General features: G+C 42.8%; 1 protein-coding gene across 5 annotated transcripts in view; it reads right to left on the bottom strand.

The window, feature by feature from the left end:
• Positions 1-21,957, bottom strand: part of myh11a (myosin, heavy chain 11a, smooth muscle) — a 27,744-nt gene extending 5,787 nt beyond the window's left edge. For 2 of the 5 annotated variants that reach the window (XM_076727440.1, XM_076727437.1), the window contains exons 1-28: positions 21,817-21,952; positions 17,941-18,282; positions 17,401-17,557; positions 12,728-12,755; positions 8,803-8,902; positions 8,648-8,674; positions 6,594-6,686; positions 6,423-6,486; positions 6,051-6,149; positions 5,583-5,726; positions 5,372-5,467; positions 5,079-5,197; positions 4,807-4,959; positions 4,547-4,720; positions 4,211-4,384; positions 3,977-4,091; positions 3,541-3,734; positions 3,102-3,223; positions 2,926-2,995; positions 2,659-2,819; positions 2,316-2,424; positions 2,042-2,173; positions 1,616-1,822; positions 1,356-1,493; positions 1,119-1,242; positions 836-1,007; positions 452-664; positions 99-243 (exon numbers count right to left, since the gene is read on the bottom strand). In XM_076727440.1, coding sequence (XP_076583555.1) covers positions 99-243; positions 452-664; positions 836-1,007; positions 1,119-1,242; positions 1,356-1,493; positions 1,616-1,822; positions 2,042-2,173; positions 2,316-2,424; positions 2,659-2,819; positions 2,926-2,995; positions 3,102-3,223; positions 3,541-3,734; positions 3,977-4,091; positions 4,211-4,384; positions 4,547-4,720; positions 4,807-4,959; positions 5,079-5,197; positions 5,372-5,467; positions 5,583-5,726; positions 6,051-6,149; positions 6,423-6,486; positions 6,594-6,686; positions 8,648-8,674; positions 8,803-8,902; positions 12,728-12,755; positions 17,401-17,557; positions 17,941-18,282 — 3,672 coding nt within the window. In that variant the 5' untranslated portion in view covers positions 21,817-21,952. Of the gene's footprint in view, positions 1-98; positions 244-451; positions 665-835; positions 1,008-1,118; positions 1,243-1,355; positions 1,494-1,615; positions 1,823-2,041; positions 2,174-2,315; positions 2,425-2,658; positions 2,820-2,925; positions 2,996-3,101; positions 3,224-3,540; positions 3,735-3,976; positions 4,092-4,210; positions 4,385-4,546; positions 4,721-4,806; positions 4,960-5,078; positions 5,198-5,371; positions 5,468-5,582; positions 5,727-6,050; positions 6,150-6,422; positions 6,487-6,593; positions 6,687-7,393; positions 7,568-8,647; positions 8,675-8,802; positions 8,903-12,727; positions 12,756-17,400; positions 17,558-17,940; positions 18,307-21,816 lie in introns of those variants that run through there. The other 3 variants (XM_076727438.1, XM_076727439.1, XM_076727441.1) reach the window with 3 other exon arrangements.

Here is a 21,957-nt window from a genome sequence, read left to right as displayed (position 1 = left end):
AAAAAAAAGTTTGCCCTTCAGAAACAGTATCAGCGTAAACAAACAAGCTTAATAACACCTGATTATTTATAACACTGTTTGAAATGACGCAGGCCTACTCGTTTGGACTGCTCCAGCTGCTCTGTGAGCTCCTCTACAGCCTGGGTATGTTTCTGTCTCATCTCCTGTATCTGGGACTCATGGGTCCGGTTCTCCTCATCAATGGCTCTCTTCAGCAGGGTTACCTCCTGCTCACGTTTGGCCCTGGATGGATGGATCATGCAGATGTTTGTCATATTTAGCTATCACCTCTGTCACACACCTTTACTGTAGACAAGCTTTCTAAGAACAAAGAAAAATATTTATACTTCTTGGTTTGCTGCAGTGGTGGCCTTCAATATTCACTTTCTCTTGAATTAATTGTTCCTTATCTGTAAATTCTTAATATATGTATCAACATTATATGACCGACCGTAGTTCCTGTTGTGTGGCAGTGGTGTCCAAGGTGTCCTCTAGCTCGGACTTGAGAGCCTCCAGCTCTTCCCCGAGGTCCCGTTTGATCTTCTCGGCCTTGTTCCTAGCCGCCCGCTCAGAATCGAGATCCTCTTGTAGGTCGGAGATGTGTCCCTCCAGCTCTCTGATCTTCTTCAGAGCATTGTTCTTCTGAGCTGTCTCATCTTCTAACCTGAGAGGAAGAAGAGTGCATCGAGAAGGAAATTTGTTAGTATGAGAGAAATAACAAGAAATAACATCCAAGAAGTTAGAAGCTGATGTGGTGCACAGGTATGCAAGTGTTACTCTGCTTTGTAGATTCAGGTGTATTGTGTACTATGTTTGTAACTTGGCAGGACCTCACCTGGCCAAGGCGTTCTGTAACTCCTCCTCCTTCTTTGCGAGCTGGGCTTTGAGGTCAGCGATCTGGGCCTGCAGGTCGGCTATCTGCTCTTGCAGGTCATTCGACTCTGCTTCCAACTTACGCTTGGCTTTATCCAGTTCCTGTCGACCCTTCTCTTCCTTTTTCAAGCGGACTGGAAGTACAGCAGAGCGATAACAGTTAGCATAAGTGTTTTTCCAAACTACAAGTATAACTGTTTGTTATATCAGTAATGTTGTGTGTTAATGCACGACAGATGATTTACCCTCTAGTTCGGATATCATGGACTCGTGTTTGTTTTTGAGCTTGGTGAGGTTCTTTGACTTCTCCTCTTCCTCTGCCAGGTTGGTACTGAAGTCTGCAATCCTCTCCTCCATCAACTTCCTCTCCTGCAAAATACAGAACAGGTCATTAATTTGCAGAAGTCTACATTCTTCTTTCAATACAGTAACTCTATTAATAAGTGACTGACAAATATAAGGGCCTGTTTGACCACATTTACCTTCAGCAGCTTATTGTTCTGGTCCTCCATCACCAGGATGTCATCCTCCAGCTTCTTGATCTTTCCCTCACAGGTGACCTTCTCCAGCTGCAGCTTTTGGCGGGCATCTTCCTCCTCCTCCAAGTGTTCTTCCAATTCCTACATGAAGAATACTTTAACTTCGTTACACAGCTGAGCAGGAGCGTAAACTCCGTGAAGCCTCTTATCTATACGATGCAACAAGAGACAGTAACTTATGAACAAGAGACAGATGTGTAGACCTGCATCTGCTGCTGCATCTTCTTCTTGTCCACTAACAGAGCCTGAGCACGTTCTTCCTCTTCATCCAGTCTTGCCTCCATCTCATGGAGGATCTCCTCCAACTCCTGTTTCTTAGCCGCCAGTCGAACCCTCATCTCTTCCGCCTCAGCATACAGCTCTGTCTCTGCTTGAAGCTGCTCCTGCAGTGCGTTCCTCTCCTCCAAAACCTGAAGCAGATGCACAGGAAAAAATTGGGGTGGCTTCATTGTCAGTAGATTCTTGGTAGACCTTAAACAGCAGCTTATTGTTATTGGCTTGGTCTTTCTCGTGTGCTGAATGACCACTGAAAAAGGGAAGGGCATGAAATGGGTATTTGCACACAGGTTTAAATGGCTGTGACAAGAAGTGAAAGAAGAAGGTGTGGTTATATATATTTATTTATTTACCGATGTGTGTTTCAAGGCGATCTCCTTCAGCTCAGATTCAAACTTGACAGCAACTTCTTTGGCTTTCTGCAGCTCTTCCTCCTTCAGACTCATCTCCTCCTCTTGTCTGGTCACTTGCAGCAGAGGCTTGACCTGTGGTTTGGGAAGATGAGCAACATCAAAATTTTAAAATGGGGTAAATATCCATGAATAATTAATTCTAAGACAACATTAAAAATATGAGAAAGGCATCAATGTGTTTTCATTGCATTCCTGTGCAGAATGATGAGCTGACCTTTGTGAAGAGCCTCCACCACTGCCAGTTCCTTAGTTTGAGATAGGCAGCACAGTTCCTCTGGATCACTTTCATGGCTGTGAGTTGCTGTTGCCTCTTGGCAAATGCCCTTCAGAAATACAACAGTGAAACCAATATATCATGTATAACGTAAAGCAGCGTGTTCTATTTTCTAATTTATAGCAATAAAAACAGCAAAAATGTACAAAAAAGTTATGAAAGCCCCCCTCTTCTGTTAAATAAAAAGGGCTAAAATACTGACTAAAAGATTAGATATACTGAACACAGACAGCGCAATTCATTAAAGGGTGAAGTATGTGAGAGGAGGCTTGTATATTCATACTTTCTGGCCAGGAAGCCTCTAGCCTGGGCCTGGAAAGCGATGATGACCACAGTAATCTTCAGATCTCTCTCCTCCTCCAGCTGGGCCAGCACTCCGGTGCGGAAGAAGATTTTACTCTGTCCAATCCTGTACAGGTTGGGGTCCAAGTCCAGATGCTTGATCTACACATACAGGAGATCAGTGAGAAAATGGAGGCTCACACAGGGTATGAAAATCTCTGAAAGAACGTAAACTTTGATGGAGGGGAATTTTGAACTTAGTGTTCACCATGAGGCAGCAGGCTTGTTTGCCATCCATGAAACCTTTGGGGATAGCGTTAGCAGCCAGGATCTCATAACTACCAGACAGGAAAAAGACAGATAGATGTTGAGAAAGGTTTACGGAAATATTATAAACTCCATGAGCACTTCGTAAGTTAATGAGTGTCCTTTGATACCACTCACCGCTGGCGGAACTCCTGGAAGACAATTCTGTTGGGAAATCCCTGTCGGCAGATTCGGATCCCCTCCAACACACCATTACACCTCAGCTGCTCCAGGACCAGGTGTGCGTCCAGCTTCCCTGCCTGAGGACAGAAGGATTTTAATTTGATTTTATGAAGGAAAACATATATATTACTCATGCAAGAGATGAAAGTGCTGGATTTTTTTTATTACTTTCTAAAAACGGATATCTGGACCGGTTATCCTTCTGGGTTACTGGGAACTGGAGAGACTAATTCACCTTTGACAGATCACCAGTCTGCCACAGACAGGTAGCAGCTGGCCTTCTCTATAACAATCTGATCAAACACTTCAGATACTGACTTTTTTTTCTCACTGTGTCTTGAAAGGAACTTGCCATAAGAGACTCTAGTGTTAACGACATTGCACTTTTCTTTACCCTCTTCTCGTGGTTGGGGATGATACATCTGACAAAGTTGGGCTGGGTGTTGTGCAGTGTGGTCATAAGTTTGGTCAGAGACTCTTTGTAGAGCTGTCCCACCGTGCGGAACATCCCCTTCTTGGTCTTTGAGGCGCTCGGCATGGAGCTGTCTGACATCTTGGCTATTGTGTCAAGACCCACCACTCTGTCCGCTGAAATGGACAACACATCATTACATTAAGGGGAAAAACGGTGTGTTGTACTTGGAATAGTCCAAGTACAACACACATGTAGAATGTTTAAAATCAATCTGATGGCACGATGTTTTGTTAGATTTATTCATTAAGTATGCTAACATGTTTCTTATGCAAGTTAAAAGTTTTAAATTGGAAATTCTATTTAAAATGGTTGTAACAGATCACCATTGATTTTTGGAAAGCTATGTTTGTCTCACTGTCTTTCCAGAGGTCTTGCACAAACTGGCTGGAGGAGTTGCTGAGCAGCGCTGTGACGTTGTCATTTAGAGGGTCCATGTTCTTTGTCAACCAGGCTGTGGCGTTATAGTCCACCTGCAAACAAAATAACGTCAATGTTTTTGAACTTACCCAAATTATAACCATATGTCCTCAAAAGGGGATAACATATCATGCTGTTATCCATTATATACAGTTCATCCCCTCATACTTACCCTCCCAGCATAGTGAAATATAGAAAACTCTGTCTTGTCTTTGAGCTGTTTAGGTTTGGCAAATTTCACATGGTTTCCTTGTGTGTTCAGGAGTTTCTCCACAAAGGAGATATCTGTGGCTTTGGGGAACCAGCACTCTTCATCCAGCAGGGCCAGGATGCCTGGAGGGTTGTTCTGCAGAATACACACCGATCACTAAGTTTGACCACAATTTCAATTAAGCCACATCGTACTAAATCACAAAACATCTGCGCTAGGCTGGAGAACGTCCTTGGCTTGATCTATGAATGAAGTGGATTTAAATGACTGTGCTTTTGTTGTCTCACTGCTACTCACTGGTCTCTCAATGAGCTCAATGCAAGGCTGCAGGTCAAGACCGAAGTCGATGAAGTTCCACTCGATGCCCTCCCTCTGGTACTCTTCCTGTTCCAGGATGAACATGGTGTGGTTGAAGAGCTGCTGCAGCTTCTCATTGGTGTAGTTGATGCACAGCTGCTCAAAGGAGTTGTCCTGCAACGACCAAAAAAACAGAACTGAAGAATACATATCATGCAGCTGATTGTTTTCTGACTCATCAGTGATCAACATGTCCATACCTCAAAGATCTCAAAGCCGGCAATGTCAAGGATTCCCAGGAAGGAGGCTCCCTGGCGTTTGGTCTTGTCCAGGGCCTTGTTGACTCGGGACAGGATCCAGCGGAAAAGTCGCTCAAACACAGCTTTAGCCAGGGCTTCAACAGCAAAGTCAGCCTAATAAATACACACACAGAGAAAATATCTGATGAGCGATAAGAGCGAGGGGAAGTGTTCATTAAATTCAGTATTAGTGTTATTGTTCTTATGGTTTCACAGTGGCCTCCCTGTAGTACCTGCTCTTTGGTCTGTGCCTTCTGCACCACCTCTCTGCCCACTTTGATTCGAGGGGTGAGGATGGCACGGGTGAAGTCTGTCACATTGATGCCCTGCAGGTGACACACCTTCTGGGCCGCTAGAGACAGAAAAAATATGTTGGTACCCTTAACTGTGTTTCTTCTGTTTTTCTTTGAGCAGATATTCTGTTTCCCTGCTGTAGATAAAATGAATTCAAATCTACATTTTACTTTGGGAAATTGGAAAAAGTTAATAACCACACGGCAACAAGTGAGAAACACTGGTGTCTAACCGGTGTTGTCTGGCATGGTGGCCTGCTCCTGGTTCCTCTCTTTCTTGAACTCAATGTTTCCCAGCTGCATGACTGTGGAGCACACCTTCAGGATATCTGAAACATGGTGATATTACAGTTAAAGAAACAGTGGTGGCACCCTACCTAATCCTACTCCAAGAAACCTAATCTTGCCAAGATGAGTTACTGTAAAATGAGTTATCACTGATACCGAGTCTCTCCTCTTCGGTGAAGCCCATGATGTTCATGGCCTCCATGGTCTCTTCATACAGCTCATCGTCTTGCTGGCCAGGGATCTGAACGTGACCAGCACTCAGGAAACGGTAATTACTGAAGGGCTCCAGAAGAAGCTCCTCTGAAAATATAACACACAAAGTTAAACAGTCAGAGTGTGTTTTCTCAGCTTTAACCTCATTATCATGGTTTAACTTCACAGGGATTACACAGACCTCTGTGAGTTCAGGAAAATCTTGTGGCCTTAAAAAGATTTGTAAAACGCGTGATAGTCAAACTGAAGCCATGACTGACTCCCTTTTTTCTCTGTAAGTTTCAATTAGAGAAATGTCTGACATGACAGTGATGATGTACAACATGTGGTCAGTTAACCTGCAGTGACTGTTCAGCATGTGTAATAGTACTGAGATTACAGAAGAGAGAAAAGCAGTATATTTGAACTGACCACGCTGTTTGTCCTTGGCACCAGCGATCATGTAGTAGAAGATATGAAAAGCTCTTTCTGTCTTTGCTTGTCTGATACAGCGAGACTTCTCCAGCAGGTCTGACAGTTTCAGCTGTTAAAGAATACATTGGCACTATCTACTACATATGCACAATCTACTTCCTCTTCTGTGATATCAATTATGTGAATAAGATTAAAAAACATACATAAATAAGAATAATAATCTACAGGTGCCACATGACATTGGCAGCACTTTAAAAGTATATATATACAAAATATGAGCTACCTTTAAGGCTTTTTCCCAAACAAATGTGCCCTTTTGCCTTAACAACAATTTTCCCAGAGTGAGAAAAACCCACACAGACAGGATACAAGTCTCAATATTGGCTCCAACAATGTAGCCAGTCACATCAAAGTTGATACGGATGAATTTCCCCTGTGAGAGAGATAAGCAAAGATGTTCCAGGATGAAATGGGGTGATTAACAAAACATGCACAAAATATAAATTGTAAAAAAGTTGTCTGGTAAAATAGCAAACTCACAAATCGGGAGGAGTTGTCATTTTTGATGGTCTTGGCGTTTCCAAAGGCCTCCAGGATGGGATTGGCCTGCAGGAGCTGCTTCTCCAGCTCCCCCTAGTGACAACAGTAATATACAGAAACATCACTATTACACATTGGTCGGTTGTGGAAGGTAGATGCAGTAGATGATGATTGGTGTGAATGAAGTGGTTCAAGGTGGGTATGGGCTGGGGACGGTTTCAGAATATTACCACTGGTAGGTGAGCGACGAGATGGAGGACTTAACTGGATATGAATAAATATCCTGATTTTCTTCAGTACGTTATGTAACACATACCATGGCCTACAGACTTCAGCTGTCCTGAGAGAAACTGTTAAAATGAGGAGAGGCCGCTGTTGATGACGTAGAAACAGAGAAGGAGATGGAAGAGTGAGGTGACGTTGGGTTAGGTGAGGCAATGAAGCCTTTGCATTCAACGTGTCGGCAAGTTAAAATGATTCTGATGAACAAACGGCAGCGATTTGCTTCCAGCGTGACTCGCTGCAGAGCCTGCGGAGCGGTGGGTGGAGCTGGGTGATGGTCGGTAAATGAGGCAGACACCCCGTCCTTCTGCATCGAGCTAATCCACCTGATCAAAGGGGCCTGTGTCAGCCTAGCATCAAGGTCTGCAGACCTCTACCTTAAACACTCCCATCAGCTACGGTGTAAACAAGCTAAAGCCATGCAGAGGAGAAGGGCACAAACTGTGTTAATAATGCATGAACACAATGATGATGATGGACATGTTCACACATTTGCTAACTAGTCTGTGTTCACTGACCTTGATTACAAGTTCTTACTCAGAATGTAAAGATAAATGAAAAACAAACAAGGCAGTGACTTCATAAGAAGACTATTAGTGTCATCAAAAGTTCATCTTTTTTTAAATGTTCAAGGAAAAACAGGAAAGATACAGACCAGCTGAAGAGGTGCAGCTCAGAGTCAGCAGAGCAGAGAGGAAGGTCCTGCTAATCTAAGTTGCTGGGGGGAAAGAAAGGAGAGAAAAGAACAAGAGAAATAGAGCACAGCGAAATGGCATGAAAGTGACAGCTGATGGAAAGGCTTGTTCTGAAGAGACTGGTTAAATAAAACACTCAAGCAGATAGCTGACGAGTGAGGAGAGAAAGTGAGAACACAGAAAAGAGATCGACTTGGTGCTATTTCTGTTTAGGTGAGGTCCACGGGAGCCTTGAGGACAGCCTGCTGGAGGCCGCCTCCACTGGGGCAAAGGCCCTGAGGGTGAGCATCGATTTAACCCGCAAATGAGTCCCTCATATACAACAATGCTGGAGCAACACCACAAACCATCAACATCTCGTCTGGAGCCGGGACACCATCTTACTCAGGCAAGATCCTGTCTGCAGTGCTGTTCAAAAAGAGCTTTAGTTTGATCGACTGAGCTCATTTTATCCAAGTCATGGGGTTGAAAAGTCAATACTGTCTCACGACATAGATGTTTTTCTACATCCAGGTAACACTACAGGACAGCTAATGCTGTTCTTCAAGGCAAATGGCAGGTGGGAGGATGAGGAGGTGGGGAGGGAAGGGGGGGGTCGTTGTGTTTGATAGATAAAAACAGGAGATGGGCATGCTCACACTGTGCTCATTGATCTGTGAGAGACCCTTTCACTGCCAGGGAGGCTCCAGTCTCATCTCCAGTGGCAGTGAGAGGGTGTTCATGAGAAGATGGTTGACACAAAACTCAACATGATAAACCAGGTCAGGAGTATGCAGCACTAGACGTCCATCACTGAACATTTGAGTGACTGGGGTCAGTACTATGATGATAACCATGCAGCCTAGGTCAGCTCTTGTTGATTAAGATACAGAAATGGCGAATGTTAGGGTAAACGCCTTCTAACGCAAGAACAGTAAGATCTGGGATCTTGACCCTTGGTGTAAGAAAAAACAAACAGAAAAGAGACTTTTCTGGGTAACTCAGTGACACTATCTTCATGCACTTTTCTAACCTAAGGAAGGAACACACACAAACACTACACACAAAAACACACTCCAGGCATTCCCCTTTACTCACGTAGGCAAACTGTGATCCTGATTGTTGCTATTTGGAGGAAATGGCGATATACAGGATTAAACTGGGCAGTTTGCCGCACAAGTTGAAGTGTGAGGGAACTGGCTGGCAGATCCGAACCTTTTAATACAGCATGGTCTCTTCACACAGATACTTACAGTGCTGCTGTCCTTCTTGCCTTTATGTGAGGAGGCCACCATAGCCAGATACTGGATGACCTTCTTGGTGTTCTCTGTCTTCCCAGCACCGGACTCTCCACTGGAGAGGAAAAAGTGAGAAGGGGATTAAAAGGAGCAGAAGAGAGATAGTGAAAGGGAATGAGAGAGAACATGAAGATAAGCAGCACTGACGGGTACTCTATTCACAGTTCAATAACTCAGTTTAATTGAATGGAAATCATGTGCAGCAGAGATAAGAGCACCAACGTCTGGCACAAAGCACAATGTTATTGTTCAGTCTGCCCACTACACACCGATCCCTGTATGCCCACATCCTTTTTACCAACTATCATGTTCAGAATTTCAAACACAAACCCCTTTGACCCGTTTTAGAGCTTTAAGGGAGTAACTGGAAACAAGGGGGGACATCAGACCTGGCTGTAGTGTAGTGTGGTATTGTGGGAGTTGTTGTCGTTTTTAAACAGCCACCATTGCAGATGAAACTCTATCTGGTTTTCTGTGTTTCCCCAAATTAGCAAGTACAGGGGTTAAAGGTGATATGATGCCATTGACAGACACACCACTGCCTTGAATGAAATTATAGATTTCTTTGGGTTTGAACATTGCTGGAAACATTTGGGTTAATGTATGAACACAACTCAACTCAAGAAATTATAGAACATACGCGCAGTTGTTTTTAGACATTTCAATGTGAAAATGTTAGATACCAATGAAGGAGATTCTTCTTGGCTTTCTTCCCTTTAATTGATAGTAGACAGTGTGGCGATAATCAGGAAACATGGGGAGAGAGAAGGATGTATGCAACAAAAGTGGTATGCAGCTTAACTGGGTTTTCCCGTGTTTCCAGTCCTTATGCTAAGCTAATAGGCGGCTGGCTGACACTTTAAATTTACAGTACAGACACAAATATGGTATTAACTCTCTGCAAGAAAGTGAATAAGTGTATCTCACAAAATGTTGATTTATTCCTTATTCCCAGAACTACTGGCCTGATACTTCACAGCAACAAAATCAGTGTGTATATAGCGGGAAAAAACCTCTCAAACATCGCAGAATTATTAGGACTTGAATGATAGATGCCGCTAAACTAGTCAGAAACCTCAAAGTAAAAATGTAGCTATCTGTCAAAAGAAAATTATAACTCAAACTTTTTCAAACAGAAGCAGGAACACATTCTTTCCAAAAAATGAACTTGGACACTTAGAAAGACAGAGAGAGAGAGCCAGCAGCCCGACACACAGACACATCCTCAGACATGGGTCCATAAAAGGCACGGGATGCTCCCTACACGTGGGCTCGGCAGGTCTGAGAGCAATGACTGTCCCGCTCAGGTTCAGTAAGGACATACGACATCTGACATCCACTGGTTTAACAGGCTCAGAAATGGCTGCGAATCTGCACTCGTCAGCAATATCCTGCCACTATGTCCAGTCCAGTCTTTCACACACACACACACACACACACACACACACACACACACACACACACAGAATGAATATTAGACAAAGGAAACTGGTGACCTTGCTGAGATGAAATGTCATCATCTCAAGAGTGGATTAAGCCAGCTCCCAGCTATTTCCCATGTCACATTCTTGCTACTTTGTAGAGGAATCTGAGGAATATAATCGCGGGCGGAATCACCAGAATACACTCAGTGACCAAGAATACACACGTAAACATTAATGCTATCCAGGAGAAGAGCTCTGCAATGTGTGCTACGTTTTTACATTTGTGTTGACGTATTAGAGAGGTGCCACCATTTTTTTTTTAACTAACTAATCATTAGTGAAGGAATGTCTTTATGCCTGCGTGAGCATCAATGCTTAATACAAGGAGGTGGGGAAATTACTATTTAATCTGTGTGTTGCATGATACACAGAGGAGTGAAAACAGTTTCAAAAAGAATTCGGACTTATGTAGCAAGAGTCTCATAAACCTTACCAGATCGTTTCATCTGTAGGAGGAAATTGATACAAAAAAAAGTGTTTAGTATAATGTAGTAAATACATCTGGTTGTTTTGGGTGTGTGTGGGTCAATCTGTGCCCTCATTCTATATGTCCTGTCCTGTTTTTGGCAATTATCTTTTTGTATTTGTAGTAGAATAGACAATTTCTTAACATCAGACATCATCAAGAAACCAGTCATCAAGAGACGTTGTTTTCAGATGGAAGTATTGTTATTCTGTTTCTGTTTGTTTTTTCTTTATTATGAAGGTTGGGAGCCAGAAATCCGTAAACAGCCTTGCTGCCAGCTTGGCCATCATGCATTTCTGATTTCGTCTGTGCTTCTGTCAGTACAGAAGAATGCAATTCTTACAAGCGAAATTAAAACAGGAAATCCCTAAAATTAGAGTTACAGGAGTCTCCCGACAACATAATAACAAATACTTCTAAATGTCTACTAAACTTAATGCTATAAGGATTCAAGGCCTGATGGGTTGTTGTAAAAACAATACTGCCAAAGAACATGTAGTACAGTGCAATTAAACACATGTACACGCACAAGCAGGAGGAAAACGTCATACATGACATTCCATGTATCGCAGCAGAGACATTTTTGCCATATATGGCTCCAGGCTGAGACCAGCTGTAGCTCAAAGTGACATCTTAACGCGAATGCTTTAAATAATCGTTCTGTTTTTCCATTACTTTTCAGCATACAGACAGGGATGAATACTAACAAACTTTTTTCAATGCTTCCCTTTGATAAAGAAAGCTTGATAGTTGAGGAAATGATCTGATGTGATTAAAGAGTTTGCGGCATCGTGGCATCAGTGCTGTAAATTTAGAGTAGAAAAAGCACTGAAGGGGAAGAGCCCTTCCTTCCATATCCTTTACTGGGACCACTGGATGTTGAGCAGCAAAGGTGCCGCTGTTAACTTTAAACTAATCAAAGAAATAACACAATCTGTATGTGAAGCTGCACCAGCTCCTTGATACTAATCAACCAACTTAAATAACTACAGTGGACTGAAAGAAGAACACATTTCACTGTACAGTTGTAGATCCATTTAGGGATAGTTACTGTTGAACCTTTGCCATTCATATTTAGTCTGACTCAACTAGTTTGATTTAGAGCATAAAAGTCCTCCTGTCATGTGGTGCATTTTCAGTGGAGGTGGACAGAGATAAATATAGAACACAGTATGGGAGTGGAAAATTCGTCTCTGGAGAGAAACCTAAGTGGCAGTAGTTGCTAAAAAAAAAGTAGGCAATATAGAAAATTTGAATTGAATCATGACCTGGGAATACATTCATACAACGAGAAAAGCCTATAAAGTCACTAAAACAGGACAGGAAAAATAAACTGATGGGTTAATTAACTTTGTTTTCTCTGGATTAAACTGGATTAATTCATCCCAGTCTAACAATCGGGCTCTTACTGCCAGACTAAAGGAGGCCGTTTGTCCCTGGATGGCTGATGCCCCAGTTCTCAATAATTAGTTTTAAAGAAAAAACCCAAAAGAAACAAACAAAACAGAGGCCAAACATTTGGAGGGCTAATCTGGTTCTCCCATCAGGATGCAGGGCATACTTCCTGACCGAGGGTCTGTGAGGAGAGCGGGGCCACAGCCCACTGGGAGCAAATGCATTAACACTCGCGTCCAGTTTAGCTCCTCCTGAATACATCACACAACTCACTGTAACACAATGTAACAAACCAAAACATTCTGTAAGCAGCCAGCAACCGCCTTTGAAAAATATCACTGCTGTATCATGAATGATTTGTGGCTGGTTGAGGCTGAGTGCTGAGGGACCAGAGCGGTATGTCATTTGTTTAACTCTGTATTTACACAAGCATTATGTAACTGTTCTTCCACACATACACACACGCAAACCTCCCTCTAGTATTAATGTGATGTCCAGGAAAAAGGTTAAGGAAAGTCAACAGATTTTTACTTACGTGCAGAGAATGGACTGGTCCTCACGATCTGTGGGAGCAAAGAAAGTTTGACTGTTAGACACATTTTACAACAACTCATTCACAAATACACATTATGTCAGTGCCCGGATCACTTATAAAGGCATAAAAATGATGTGGTCAACCAAAGGAATCTGCAATGACCAAATTACAAAGATGCATTACAAGGATTATGCTGTGCAGCCATGCACAATAGCTCAGTACATTACTGTACATACCACATGTGAAACCACAAGCCTCTCCAGGAATAAAGATCAATGTAGTGTTAAACGTAGCACACCAGCTCGAACTCAGTTCAAGGCTTAGAGGAGACTGTGTGATTTTAAGGGTTCCATCGTGTCTGAGGACACATGTAACTCCCATAAGTACTTTGATTTTTAACCATGAAAATCAATTCTGAATGTGCTGAGCAATGAGTCATTATACTGTCTCCAAAAATACTGCTGGGAGAAAACACAGTCCATGTAAGGCTATTTTGGACCCTTCAATGTACCCTTCAATACAAAAACCACCTGTGGGGGGACACTGCTGAAAGAGAGATAACTTAGCTGTTGGCCTTTGACATGAAACTTCTCAGTAAATGCCAGTTTGAAGTGATACTGCAAAAATGATCTTATGTGGAGACTGTGAAGGCCATCCTTTAAGTGCAGCATCATTATTTTCATACTTTGATTTATCACTGTGTGTGTGCGTGTTTGTGTGTGTGCGTCGCTGTGTTAGTGTGCACACACACAGTTAGTGTGCACAGCCTGTCCTGAACTGTAAACTAGCATGAATGCTGTTTCTCGGACTCTGACTTTGGCTGCTGTTCCATTGCTTCCATTCCTTACATACGTACACAACATGCAGTCTGTCCCCTCTCTGCACTTCCTAATTAAGGCAGAGGAGAGAGAGAGAGAGAGAGAGAGAGAGAGAGAGAGAGAGAGAGAGAGAGAGAGAGAGAGAGAGAGGTGGCCCAGTCTTAAAAACATCTGAGAACAACACTCAGAGAGCAAAGACAGGTTTTTTGTCACTGTTAAATTTAAAGAATATTTTCGTGAGACTGACTCAGTAAAGCGAGACCCAAAATCTGACTACATGGGAGTGTCAATGTCTTTGCACCTGCCTGTCATGTGTGTAAATACACTGAGAGCAGAGGAAACAATACATCAGTCATCTGCTGAAGGGGACAGCAAACTCCCTGTGGGAATTTCCTATTTTTCTCTCGTGGACATCAAAGACTGAAGCACAGTTTCGGAGGAATGGGCTCTCAGCCAAGACTACAAGAAGACTGTTTGAAAGCTTAGGAGCGTTATCTGGATTTGCAGTAGTTATGCACCACTTCCACTTTAACATGTGAACTGTTCATATCACAGCACTGAGCGTAAAACATCCCACGACATTCGTCATTACCTCGTGGGAAAGCCCACTAATGCATCAACAACAACAACTCTCTGCCAGCCACAATGTTATGCAATAAAGGCTCAAATGGGGTTCATAGATGTACAGTTTCAGTGTCACCTTTTTCATATTTGAGGACTCCTGAAAGCACTTATACTACATAAATACTGTAAGACTGTCCTGAAGAGTCACAGTTCTTGGATATACATTATTCTCTGAAACAGCTTCAAGACTCAAAAAAAAGATCATACACCATGAGACAAGCATATCAAAACCTGTGTGGGCCCTCACAGAAATCTGAACCCATATCAGACAGTCCCTGCAGACTGTGCCAATGTCTGGATTAAAAATAACAGGTGACTCATCTTTGAGTCTTTGAAACAGCTTACCTGAAGGGTAACTGTAGTAAAATCTCTGGCACGTCCTAAAAGTCATTTTTAAAGATTCACTCGGACTGAAGTGTTTATGACCTCCTTTTTATAGTTTGCCTTGCTCTTTCCTTTTGCAAGCATCACCTGACAATGCTGTTGTTGCTTTTGCTGCTCACTGTTGTAAAAAGCACTGGTTTACATTCGAAAACTGAATGGGACTGAATACATCACGAGGCTAAGCAAACATCTGATTTGTTTAGTCTTGAATGAATGCAGCAGATCAAGACACACTCTTTTACATGTGCACATAGTGCCCTCGCATAAACTGAAAAAAGTCTCCAAGTTGCAGCTGTATGGATTCTTCTGCAGGGCTGGGCTGAAGGACTCAAATCCAAACACCAAGACAAACAGCGATCAATCCACCCCCTTCTTGTTTACTTGTGACAACTTGTTTACACACCATAGCTGTAGCAGTAAATACAATAATTTCCTGTGTACCAGCCTGATGGAGTGTGAAGCTTTCCACTGCACACATATTAGTGTCAGTTGCATTCTTGAAGTCTGAGGCAGCATGAAACATTGAAACAGATTTAGGATATTTATCGTGACAATGCCAAAAGAATTCAGCAAATTGAACACAATCTTAACATTCACACGTTTCAGTACATACATCCACGGGTTAGAACTGGATATTGTTGCAGCTGCATTTCTTAGGCTTCTTCTTTCCACATGAATAGGAGCTTCCAGATTTTTGTCCATTACCATTTCAGCACCACTCGAAGCTCTGATGTTAGCTCTGAGCACACTTGTATAGGGTTAGTATAGCTTATGTGTGCATGTGAGTGTGTGTGTGTTGTAGCTAAAATGCTTAAACTGAAGATGGCCAAGAAGTGACAACATCAGTACAACAGGTAGCAGCAATATATTCCAGTGAATCAGATCAATGATCAGTGTGCATAATAATGTATTTTTGTCGAGCTGGGCGAATGTGCATTCACATGACGGTGAAATGCTCGTGGCAAACTGAGCTGTCTGTGGCTGCCTGATCATATCCAGATTGATTTGAGAGAGTCTGGACATCGGATTGGATTCTACAGATGCGTCTCAGTCTCAATCCAGAGGGAGACAGAAGTGCATCAGAGCAGCTGAGCAGCATCCACGCTGCTACAAGCAGAGCCGTCTGGAATGAAGGAGGAGTTCTGCACCTCAACTTGACACCGTGATTGTTTGGAAAGTGAAATGATGGATCTCCATTTCTCATGCTTCTGCGTTGGAAAGCCATGTCACCTGCCTATAGAGTAACTGATGCCGATGTTGTCACCACAGCAATCCACAAAGATAGGCTGATGATGCGTGGACACACAAATCCGATCTGATAACTTGCAAATAAAGAGTGCAGACTGTCTTAAAGATCTGAACAATCTAAGCCTAGAAGATGAACTGCACTGCTATGTTACATTGAAGACGAGTTTATGCTTGTTTCTTTGGTCAAATCCTCCACGTCATCCAAACTGACATGAAAGAGTGAGCAGGTACATCAGATTCAGTGCTCATGAACATTTCTACTAGTGTGTCCATTTGAAGAGAGAGGCAGCAGGAGGCTCACTGTGGGCTCTGTAGACATATCTACATGTGATTACATACGCTTTCATGGATGGACAGACGGCTTAAGTAAAGATAACCTGCAAAACAGCGAGCTGACATCCGATTTGTGTCAGTTTTGGCAGCTCTTTTTGCAGCCACAGGGCTTGGTTGCTATGGTTTCGTAAGATTGGATAATCCCACTTTAACTCCCCAAACAATTACTTCCTAACTGTACCGTAATTCCTGTCCAAACATCCTGCTTCATTGTGAATCTCATCAAACCAAAGTAAAGTAAAATCTCAAACCCATTTAAAAAGACCTTTAAACTCTCATGTCTCGCACAAGAAAGTATCTTTGGTATTTATGCTGACCACAAGGGAAGAAATACACTAAGGAAGTTTGAATGGGCAAGGGGAAGCTGCTGGAACAGGAAATGTTTGACTGCCCTCCACCCATCTCTCAATCCAGATGTCAACTCCTCTGAGAGAGTATCCTCACGTCAACATGAAGTCCAGTGGGCACGACCCCCTGGAGGCACGAGAAACAGATTCTATGGGAAACCAGCTGCTCTAAAGCCGTACCACTGCAGGACTATCCAAGAGCCATTTACTGTAAGCACGACTCTGCCAATGCCACTATCGTCACCTCTACAAGACACTGACTCTCAAATTGTCCATAAAATGCTCCTTTGTGCTCGTTTCTTTTATACTCCGTGACCAGCTTACTTTGTGCTGGCAGACAGGTGGAGCTATGAGGCTGACTGTGGACTGTGCATAGTGATGAATACAGTTCTGCTTTTCAAGCTATCAGGCCTAACAGCGCAGGCCAGTTTGGGGTTTTTATTAACCACTTTGTCAGCATGACAGAGCTAAATGCTCTCAGCTGTCATCACTCAGACAGAAGCGAGACTTTCACAGCTTTAACAGCTCGCCTACACCGAGCTGTTAAAGCAAACACTACAATTTGACAGACATCACATAAAAACACAGGAAGCTTACATATGTGTCCGAATTGTCAATGAGTTATTTGACTTGATCAGTTGCACTTATGGGATGTTGCAGCCTATAACAAGATGTACTGGGCAGGGGGCAACTCTGGACAGGTTCCGAGCCCATAGCTAATAGAGCCAGAAACACACAACCTAGAACAATTTATTTATTTCAGTTAATTAATTTGATTTCCATTTGATGTGATTTGCATTACAACACAAACACCTGGATAACAATAAAACTCCACAAAGAAAGGACCAGAAATGAAACTGCTGAGGAAAACATATGAGGTAGATATCACAAAGCGATGGGAGTGGTGGAAACATCGTACCTTGCATCATGTTCCTGTAGGCATTATCAGCGATGGAGTAGATATGAGGGGGGACTTCATGTCGTTTCTTCCCTTTGTACATGTCAATGATCTTCTCTGAGTAAATGGGAAGCATTTTATAGGGATTCACCACCACGCAGAACAGGCCGGAGTACGTCTGAGAGGAGAAACAATGAGGAAGAGGAGTGTGTGAGTACTGCTGGCACATGTGTGTGTTTTTGTATTGCTATGACTGGGAAGACTTGACTAAAGAAAACATGAAGATTAAAATACTGTAAAAAATCCTGCAATATGAGGACACATGTCAGTGCATCCATTTTTTTAAAAGACATATTCAGGGTCACTATTTGCAGAAACTTCCTATATTAGAATTAAGACTAGAAGATTAGGTTCAAATTAGCATCAGGGGTCAGGCAATCAATAAAGTCAACAGAAAATCCTCAAAAATGTATGAATACAAACATCTGTGTTTCGTAACACATCGTTATGGTGTGAGTGAATGACTGCAGGTGCACTCAAATGTTTTTACTGTATACTTACATAAATAAGGCCAGAGAAGTACCTCTCGCGGATATTGTGCAACACGGAGGCTTCGTTCAGGCAGGTGAGCTCGGCCATGTCCTCCACCTTGCTGAACTTTGGCGGGTTCATCTTCTGGACGTCATCCTTGTTAACTGTCATCTTCTTGGCATTGTCAGCCAGCTCCACCAGCACCTCGTCGCCGTGCTCCTCCTTGATGCTGGCCGCCTCAAAGCCATGCCTCTCCGATGGCACCCACACCAGCTTCTTGGCTGCCCAGTCGGCCTGAGCCATGGGGCTGTTCAGGAAGTCTTTGTCTACAAAGAGGAACTTCTCGTCCTCGGTTGGGGCTTTCTTGGACATCTTTGGGTTCAGGTGGAGGGCCAACTGTCGGAGGGAACAAATGAATAGGATGTTGGAAAAGAGTGAACGATAATGGAAGCAAAGACGGAAGGGAGGTGAAAAGTGAGGAAGGAAGGAAGGAAGGAACTAGTGTAGGAAAGAACGGACTCAAGAGGGAACAAAGCGCAGCAGGAGGCAGGAAATAAGTGAAAATGAGAGGGCAAGAAATGAGGTTTCAACAGAACGTTTTTTTACAGGACATGATAACGGGTCGATGTATTAACTATGCTTTAACTATACATTTCACAAATCAAACTTTATATGACATGTCAGAGATAAACAAAGACCCTGCTGCTAGTATCCTGTTTTTATTTTTGGAGAAAACACAACAGTTTGTGCCCAACTGCACACTGCAGTAAATGATGAGTCTCTTGGTATGGAAGACATGCTACTGAAGTCGCCTCCTGCCTGTGACTGTAACTCAAAGAGCTAACATGTTTCATCCATCAGGGACTTCCAGAGTGCAGTCATTCTCACAGACCTCCACCCCCTCTCGACCCTACACTTTCACAGACGCCACAAGGGACACGCACAAACAATTCCCCTCCCTGATTTAGATAGAAAGATTGAGGCTGGGAAATTGATTTGAATTAACTCATAAATATAATAAAAGACCAGTGCATTTTCTCAACAGCTTTGAAATATCCCCAAACCACTAATGCTCACTGGCATTCACTCATACTGAACCATTAAGTCAGTGCTTAATTGACAACATCCATTTTTTTTCCATCTCTTTCCTCCTCCATCTCTCTCTCTCTGTGCCTCTCTGCGAGGAGGCTACAGTCTCGTGCTGTGATGACCATATATGGGCCCCTTCTCTGGAGCAGGACTCTTTTCTGCGGACCTAAACAGCAAGGCAAGTGAACTCCCAAACAAAGCCCATATAGGGAATAGTATGTCTCTTGCTGGCCTCGTCGTTTACTCCAAAATGATAACAGCGAGGCAGAGCGCCCGAGGGGGGCTCGGGGCTTTAACAATTATGCTTCATATGAGCCCCTAGCGGCATTCATTTTTAAATGCAACATGCAGTGGCTAAATTCTGAGCAAGTGTCTACGACTCAGCATGTCTGGGAGTAGTCCCTGCAATGGGAGGTACTGTGAAATGCACAACAGCAGTCAGTGCAGGAGTTGTACCTGAGCCTAACTGTATCTAAGCATAAATCAGAAATACGGTTTGGTAGCAAATATTTCAAATATATCACCACGTTCTGCACCAAAAAAAATGGTGCGGTGAGTCTACCACAACAATGGAGAAAAACTTAGTGGTTCCTGGATTACAGACAACGCCTGTTACTTCAGCCCCCCTGCCCCCCAATCCCTCTGTACACTGAGACTGGCACACACTTTAAATGAGTGGGAACTATGTAAAACTGTGCCACTGAGCCTTGTGAGAAAGCCTATAAATGTACCCCAGGGACCCGCAAATCCAAGCCACCCAGAAACTACTGAAAGATCTTAAATAAATATTAAGTGGAGACAAACACAGATACTTTCTGTTTGTGATAACTGCAGAGCTGCGGATGAGTCCGGTGAGTCAAACATAGTTCTAAGGAAACAAGGAAGGGCCCAGCTGACACTTCGATGAACATCTATTTCTGCGGATAAAAGCTAATTTTCCTGACAGCCCCTCGTGCTAAAGCAACCAATCAAGGTCCTTGTCCTCAGCCTCTTTAACTTTCCTCACCAGTGTGGCTTCAAACCTTTGTAAAGCCTTCCGTCTCTCTGTCTCTCTCTGTTGTGTCAACACAGCTTTGCACTCAGCCTGTGTATCTTGAAGACAGCTGTCTGCAGTGGGGCTGACAGGATAACAGGTTGACACAGACTGACTGGAAATTTAAAGGATGACAAGGGATCACAGCCACCACAAGGCTCTGTTTGTCACCACATGCATTGTTTGCCATGAGACTAAACTACCCATCCTGAGTTATAATTAATGTGCTCACAGTCATACCATAAATTACTGAAAATAATATTAATTTCAACTCATAATAACACAGGAACGCCCTGCGCAGCACACAAACCGACTGCCCTGCTTAGATCAGTGCAAACCATCAACTCAAAGCAGTATCACATGTCTGCTAAGATGATCAAATCCCTCACTATCATTAGATGTCGGCCACCATCTTTGAACATATCACTCCATGGCCGAGGCTGAAAAACAAAGAATAATGCAAATCTATAATGTGTCAAATAACGTCAATTCATTTGAGAGCCTCTATTCAAAATAATAATAAACTAGTGGAAATGTCGCCCAGGAGACTATGTGACCTTTCTATTTGTGGGTGAAAGACGTTGACCCGCAGAGCCTGTGAATGATTTTACTCATTTCCTCTCTTGGCTGTCTCACAAACATTCTTCCTGTTATCATCATGTTCATAAACCATGGCACATTAGGATTTGCATGCCTTTGTATGATGGTTAGGATTACAGCATGAAAATAATTCAATCATAGAGACTAAAATAGACGAATGACGACACAGAGAAAAGGTCCTACTTGAACCTTTGACTGCAGAACCTTACACGGAAATACAAACAAAATAAACTCTCAACAGAAAACTTCCTTCTGTTTCAGCGATGCCTTGATGATAAAGGCGTTCACGGTCAGTGCAAAGAAGTTAAGTCAAAGCAATGCTGGTGTTCCTTTGGGCTAATGAACATTTCATACAAATGAATGTGGATATTACTGAACAAGACATTCGTATCCATAACTGTGGAGACCACAAACAATAAAATGAAACAAGTCTATCAAGAGAGGTGAAGTAAAGTCCTTCAAAGCCATTACTGATGCTCATTTGATTGGTGACATGAAACCTGTCCGGACTCAGTTCTCATTATACAGTCTGCATGTTCAGTCACAACAGTCTGACAGATGAAGCTTTATACAACCATATTTGGAAAACAGGAAACTCTATGGTTAGAGTCAAGCCTGTCTTCACTGAGATAGACCTAACCTGCCCTTACTTCCTTGCTATAAACTGCAGCGTGGTGCAGTGAACGCACCATCATTTTTACAGTCTTAACATGTAACATGTTGACTGCAAGACTTTTACTCGCATTCGTCTTGTCACAGGAGTAAAAGCACAGGTGTTACAGCGTGGTGCAGTGAACGCACCATCATTTTTACAGTCTTAGCAGTTTACTGTCTCCTCCACTTGATAAATACAATTCTGTATAAATGACAAATACCAATAAACTCACTAATAAAGCACCTGTCTGGGACCCAAATGTTCTCCTTTTATTCAACGAGTAATTAGAATAACTGATGCTAACGTCAAGTAAAGACACACTATCAAAAATGCTAGCTAATCATTATTAAAATAATGTCTTTAACCAGTAATTAATATTAAACTTTTTCCAGCATTGTATTCCACGTGTTATCATCTTAACGCATACAAACAAAAGGATGAATTCCTCTTCTTCAAACGCAGGCAAAGTTAGCAAAAGTGTGAGAGGGATGTCAAGTGCACTACAGCATCTCCGCTCTTAAAACCACACTCCACAGTCAGCGCTATACTCACATAGTAAGAAGAAATTAGCCTTCAGGGGAGCTTTGGATTTGGAAAGTTAGGGTTTGGAGCGGCCGGCGTTGACGAGGTACTCCAAAAACGAACAGTCCAAATGACCCCCGACCAATTC

The sequence above is a fragment of the Chaetodon auriga genome, chromosome 4 (genome assembly GCF_051107435.1).
Source record: "Chaetodon auriga isolate fChaAug3 chromosome 4, fChaAug3.hap1, whole genome shotgun sequence".
NCBI lineage: Eukaryota > Metazoa > Chordata > Actinopteri > Chaetodontiformes > Chaetodontidae > Chaetodon > Chaetodon auriga.
This window is presented reverse-complemented; position numbering and strand designations above follow the sequence as displayed.